This window comes from Arachis ipaensis, chromosome B09, assembly GCF_000816755.2.
Source record: "Arachis ipaensis cultivar K30076 chromosome B09, Araip1.1, whole genome shotgun sequence".
NCBI classification, from domain to species: Eukaryota; Viridiplantae; Streptophyta; class Magnoliopsida; order Fabales; family Fabaceae; genus Arachis; species Arachis ipaensis.
The window spans coordinates 143,627,763-143,634,184 of record NC_029793.2 but is presented as its reverse complement, the minus strand read 5'-3'; the positions used below and the strand labels follow the sequence as shown (position 1 = coordinate 143,634,184).

Genomic DNA, 6,422 nt, shown 5'->3' with positions numbered 1-6,422 from the left:
CCCCTACCAGCCCCGTTGCCACCCCTAACTAGTTAGTAGTAGGGTCTTTATTATAGACGCGCAGTAACGCTCCCTCTCGTAAAACCTTACGCTGCAGGATGCCAAATTATTATCGACCGTCATTACCGTTAAGCCCTTTTATTTTCACATTAATTAGGGTGAGCTTAATACACTTCATTACTCGCGCACACACACACTCACTCTTCTTCACTGGCTCTCTCTCTCTCTCTCTTTCTCTCTCTCTCTCTCTCTCTCGTTCTGCAGAGCGACAATGGCGGCAACAAGTCACCTCGTTGCTCACGCTGCCTTGTTCCTCTCTCTGGTTTTTCACATGCATCTTCTGGTTAGCGGCTCTACCAGCCAAGATAAAGAGGCTCTTTTGGCCTTCAAAGCTGGTTCAGACGCGTCGGAGAAGTTAACGAGTTGGAACAACAGCACCAACCTGTGCAGCTGGGACGGTGTCTCCTGCATCAACAACCGAGTCACGCGACTCGTTCTGGAGAACCTCGACCTCCAAGGTTCCATTCAACCATTAACTTCACTCACTCAACTGCGAGTTCTCAGCCTCAAGCGAAACCGTTTCTCTGGAACCCTTCCTTCTCTCTCTAACTTCACCGCCCTCAAGCTTCTCTTCCTCTCTTACAACCACTTCTCCGGTGACTTTCCAGCCACAGTGACCTCTCTCTTCCGCCTCTATCGTCTCGATCTGTCCCACAATAACCTCTCCGGCGAGATTCCGGCGACAGTCAACCACTTAGCCCACCTTCTCACTCTCCGTCTCGAGGAGAACCGTTTCTCTGGCTACATTCCTGGCGTCAACCTCCCAAACCTGCAAGACTTCAACGTCTCCGGGAACCTCCTCTCCGGCGAGATACCGAAGTCGCTCTCGGCTTTCCCCGTATCCTCGTTCGGGCAAAACCCTTCTCTATGCGGAGCCCCGATTCAGAACTGCACCGGAGTGGTGCCTGACCCTACAAAACCCGGATCCGAGGGCGCCATTGCGTCCCCAGTGGTGCCACGTGGCGGCGCCACAACAACAGTGTCATCTTCCCCGAGTTCAATGCCAGCAAACGACGGTGGAGCAGCTCCAAAAACATCGAAAACACATAGAAACGGAGGTTCGAAGATAAGCCCGGTGGCTCTAATAGCCATAATTGTGGGCGATGTATTGGTACTGGGCATTGTGTCATTGCTTCTATATTGCTACTTCTGGAGGAACTACTCGGCGAAGTTGAAGGAAGGGAAAGGGTCAAAGCTTTTCGAGAGCGAGAAGATTGTGTATTCTTCGAGTCCGTACCCTGCACAAGGAGGAGGAGGAGGGTTTGAGAGGGGGAAAATGGTGTTCTTCGAAGGCGAGAAGAGGTTCGAATTGGAGGACTTGCTTCGAGCGTCTGCTGAGATGCTGGGAAAAGGTGGGTTCGGAACGGCGTACAAAGCGGTTCTTGATGATGGGAACGTTGTTGCGGTGAAGAGGCTGAAAGATGCGCAGATTGGAGGGAAGAGAGAGTTCGAGCAGCACATGGAGCTTCTTGGAAGGTTGAGGCATCAGAATATCGTGAGCTTGAGGGCTTACTATTTTGCCAGAGATGAGAAGTTGTTGGTCTACGATTACATGCCCAATGGAAGCTTGTTCTGGCTCCTTCATGGTACGTCATGCTTTCTTTTCCTTCCATTTTTAGTGGGTCACATGAGATTCATTTTTGTTCTTTACTTGCCCTTCAAAGCGAATAAAGTCAATTCAATTCAAATTCTTTGCTTTCATTTTCTGGCAAGATAAAGATAGGAAGATACCCCCAAAAGAGAGAGGGCGCCATGCATCTAATTATACATTGATAAATTATGATATTATACAATCAAAGGTTACCTATATGCATCAAAGCCACAACGCTGCTTTATCTTTAATTCCCCGCCGGGAAGAGGGGGGGGGGGTCCATTTTGAGGCTCCTCCAAAATTTGAAGTAGGACCACTCACTCATACCATGTGATATTTTGTTATGAGTACTTTCTTTTCTAACAAACACTGTAATAGTATGATAATATTCCATGCCCATAATAATAGTATTTTTTAATGCATTCCCTTCCCAAACCATTGAAGACAAAAGTAACTGTTGAGCTGAATAAACAGTATTCCTTCACAATCATAACCACGTTTGAATAGGGAACTATTGTATATTTGTGTTGCATTATGCAAAACAAAACACACTCTGCATCGCCTAGGACTAAGACACCGGCTTTATTCAATTACTTTAAATTTAAAAAAAAAAAAAAGAATACAAGTGGTGTCTTTATTTTAGTTCAGCCTCGTTAGCTTTATGTTCTTTTGCAGAACCACATTTGGCCTTTCTCCTCTCGTCGTTTACCGCATCAATGATAATGAACATGGCTAAATAAGTGCGTTGGAAAATAAAAGTGGCAAAATGGTAATTTAACTTGGTTGTCCGTGAAACAGGGAACCGAGGACCGGGGAGAACCCCACTGGACTGGACCACTCGGCTCAAGATAGCAGCTGGAGCGGCGCGTGGCGTGGCCTTCATTCACAACTCGTGTAAGTCCCTCAGGCTCAACCACGGAAACATCAAATCCACCAACATTCTCTTAGACAAGCAGGGAAACGCCCGGGTATCAGATTTTGGGCTCTCCGTGTTCGCGGGCCCAGGCCCATCAACATCTGGTGTCAGATCCAACGGCTATCGTGCTCCCGAGGTGTCATCTGACGGTCGAAAACAGTCCCAAAAGTCTGACGTGTACTCGTTCGGTGTATTCTTGCTTGAGTTGCTGACGGGGAAGTGCCCCTCGGCGGTGGAGGGTGCTGGTGCGCCCGCGGTGGACCTGCCAAGGTGGGTCCAGTCCGTTGTGAGGGAGGAATGGACCGCTGAGGTATTTGATTTGGAGCTGATGAGGTACAAGGACATTGAAGAGGAGATGGTTGGGCTGTTGCAGGTTGCTATGGCGTGCACTGCCCCTGCACCTGATCAACGGCCTAGCATGAGCCACGTGGTCAAGATGATCGAGGAGTTGCGTGGGGTCCAGGTGTCACCGTGTCATGACACGTTGGACTCTGTGTCTGAGTCACCTTCCGTCTCCGAAGATGCATGTGGAGCTAGTCAGTGAATAATAAACCTTAGGTAGCGTTGTAAATCAGATCATTGGGTTTTTTTATCTTTTTTTTTTTTCCCTTCTAGCCCTTTGACTCACTCACCTGAATTCCGAGTTAAATTTTCGATCAAGGGTGTCCTCAAATTACAGCATGTGAATGCGATGTGGGTTTATAGAGTAAAAAATGGGACTCTGATTTACAAGGTGAAAATTTTCCCTTTCTAGAATTCGTTGACTAGTATGTTTAGGCATTGGTTGGTGAAGGCATTCTTGGGTCAGTTTGATACTGGTTGACATTGTCCAATTGGGTTTCCCGAAGAAAATCAAATCATACCTTGCCATGTTTTGATGGAAAGACATTTCATTAGGACAGCTTAATTATGGGTGATGTTGTCCGAAATGGACCCTCAAAGAAAATCATTTCTTCTTTGATTAGCAAAATTAAATTAGACTTGAGTTTGTGATGTCATTTGCGACCAGCAATAAGAGACACACAAGACCCAATAGACAGCTAGCATAGCCATAGCTCTATATCTTATAATTAACTATTAAAAAAATAAGTAGTTTACAAGATGAAAAAGAATGAATTAAATAATGAAGTTTTAGTTATAAGTGGTGTATTTGCAGCTAAGGTAGGAGGATTAGAAGTGCATGACCTCAGGTGCAAGGTTGAGAAGCCTTGACAAAGTATTAGGCAAGAACTTCCTAGCAAACAGAAAACAAACATTTGTGCTGTTCCCATTATACTGGCATCTCTTGCTCCTTAGCTTCTCCAAGAACTCCACAGTGACCTCAGATCTCATGAACGTTGCTGGGTGTGGACCACCCCTTGACCAGTCAACAAAGGTCAAACTCCTATTAGAGTTCCCTTCCCAAAAATTGATGCTCACATATGTTGGCAAGTAATGTTCGTCTGCATAACATGAACCTCTGCAATATTGCTGAAAAATTGGGAAGTACTTTCTGTCTGATACCACTTCAAGTGCAAGCTCTCTGTCCATCTCAAACCATTGGGACCCTTTTCTCCATTGCCTAAGGCTCACGTCCGGCAGCATCCGGATGCTATATCGCCCGCGACCCACCGGACTGTTCTCATCATAGGCCATGACATAGTTTTGTGTTGAGTTCATTAAGTATGAGTAGACGGTTGTGAAGTTGAAGATTGGTATGCATGATTCCGATAAGAGAACGAATCTTTGGTTTGAGACATCAAGGAGTGCGTTTGCCAGAAGGCGACGCTCTGCTTCAACCATGTTCACATTCCCCCATTGCACTTCCTGCATTCATGTCATAACAGATATTATTAACTAGTGAAGGTTTCTGGTTGTGAATAATGAAATATCAGTCAAAGGGAATGCCTCAGTTAGGGTCTCACATTCATGCAAATGGGATATGCCTTTGTAGCAATCAATGTATTCAAAATAATTAAATGTATCAACCTTCGTACAGTTGAAATTAAATGTACCAAATAAGTCAAGAGAGGCCCATGACTGGTGAATGCGACCATACCATACCATACCCATAACTTAAGCTAGTGATAAAACTTTATTTTATTTTACCGTTTTCCCTACCCATAATTATCGATTTATCTTTCTATAAATCATTACCATTAGTCCGCAATATGTTGTATTTCCTATTTTATTGTCTCCTTTCCGTTTTAATAGGTTTCCCTTTAACTGTTTTCATTAGAATAAGCAGTTTGCATAGCAACAAACATAACAAGACAATTTGCACAGGACAACAGAGACTATCCTATGGTTTGATTTCGATAATCTAATCAACATTAATAATTCAGATGAAGGCAAATAGGTAAACAACGTAACAAAGTACTACTAACTAACCTTGCCGGGAATTCTGCGGCCATGAAACACTGAATTCTTCTCAGGTTGTGAAGCATTGAAAGATGGATTGGAGTGCACGTATATTGAGTAATACCCTTCATGCCCTTTGAAGAATTGTTCCCACAAAGGTGCAAAGAACAAAGGACCCCTTGTCAAGAACATGAATGCCACCTTTGGAACTCTATCAAAGGGGTACTCAGGGATCTTTGCACTCATTGAAGCCCTCCACATAAGCTCCTTATCATCCATGTCATGCATGATTGGAGGAGGCTTAAGGAACTCCTTTAATCCTACATGGCTGTGATTGGACGTCTGTGTTTCCGTGATCGGTGGTGGTGGCGGCGGCGGCTGCATAGACGCTTTTCGGGGTAAGGCTGAGACTGATAACTGAGTGAATTGGAGACTAAAGGTGCAGTCTTTAAGGTAGAAACTAAAGATGACTCCAATGGTGACACCAAACCCCAGAATCAAGATATAGGTAAGAAACCGAACAAAATGGAGTTGAGCATTGAAAAGCTTGGAAACAGAATTTACAGGGTATTGACTAGTTGAGCTTTTCATTCTTTTTGGGGGAGTAAATAGCAAAAGAAAAATTCCTTGATAACAAAATATTTGAAAAGATGAACAATTTACAGAATCTGTTCCTTGCTTTATGGTGTTGATGAGAAAGCTTGAAAGACAAGTTGTAGCAGTGAAAGTGTCAGCAACAAACTTATGTTCTGATCAAAATCTCTGTGATCACAAATAATGACTCAATCAAATAAGGATCTGCTGACCCAATATATGAGGGATAAGAAAAGAAGTTAAAGGACAAAAGAATCTCCAAAATGTTCAGAGATAGTATATAAATAAGGAAAGTTTGATAGAAATCAAAATCTCTCCCCCACAATTTAATGGAGGAGCAGCTGCCATACACAACAAGTTGATGATGGCTTCGGAGACCACTGAATAGAAGAGTCTCCGGCTAGTTCTTTATACTCTTAACCCTTTTGTTCAATTTCTTCTTTCTTCTTTCTTCTTCTTTTGTTCCAGAAAGAATAACAGCTTCCTATGAAAGCAACTAAATAAAATTGGCCAATAAAGAAGGAAACCGTTAAGCGCTCGTTTCAGAAACCTGTAGAAGATTATGTTGTGTTACTTTTGGTTACAAGGAACCATTATTTATATCACACAAGACAACACGCCCCCATTGGAAGCATCTCTAATCACTAATAATTAAGTTATTTATGTGGTGCCATCTGTTACTCAATTATGGGACGTTTTCTATGTGTAATTTTTGACATTGGAATATGTATTGTATGTTATGTTATGTTATGTAATAATGTTACGACGAGGACTAAGTTACGTAGCCGCCACCGCAATGGTCCTTAGTATTACTATGCCAACGCGTTCCTGTGTTATCCCGTGTTTGGTTACTGACTTGCGTTTCTTCTATTCCATTTTTTTTAAATTAAAAAATTATTATTTATTTATTTATATGTGGAT

General features: G+C 43.2%; 2 protein-coding genes across 2 annotated transcripts; one reads left to right on the top strand and one right to left on the bottom strand.

The window, feature by feature from the left end:
- On the top strand, window positions 99–3,173 carry LOC107618115 (probable leucine-rich repeat receptor-like protein kinase At1g68400). Its single transcript, XM_016320055.2, has 2 exons — window positions 99–1,646; window positions 2,450–3,173. Exons 1-2 carry the CDS (start codon window positions 272–274, stop codon window positions 3,109–3,111), a joined length of 2,037 nt encoding a protein of 678 aa, XP_016175541.1. The 5' UTR covers window positions 99–271; the 3' UTR covers window positions 3,112–3,173.
- On the bottom strand, window positions 3,174–6,192 carry LOC107618116. Its single transcript, XM_016320056.2, has 2 exons — window positions 4,938–6,192; window positions 3,174–4,373 (listed from the first exon to the last, which is right to left on the bottom strand). The coding sequence occupies exons 1-2, from the start codon at window positions 5,496–5,498 to the stop codon at window positions 3,738–3,740; spliced, it is 1,197 nt and encodes a 398-aa protein (XP_016175542.1). The 5' UTR covers window positions 5,499–6,192; the 3' UTR covers window positions 3,174–3,737.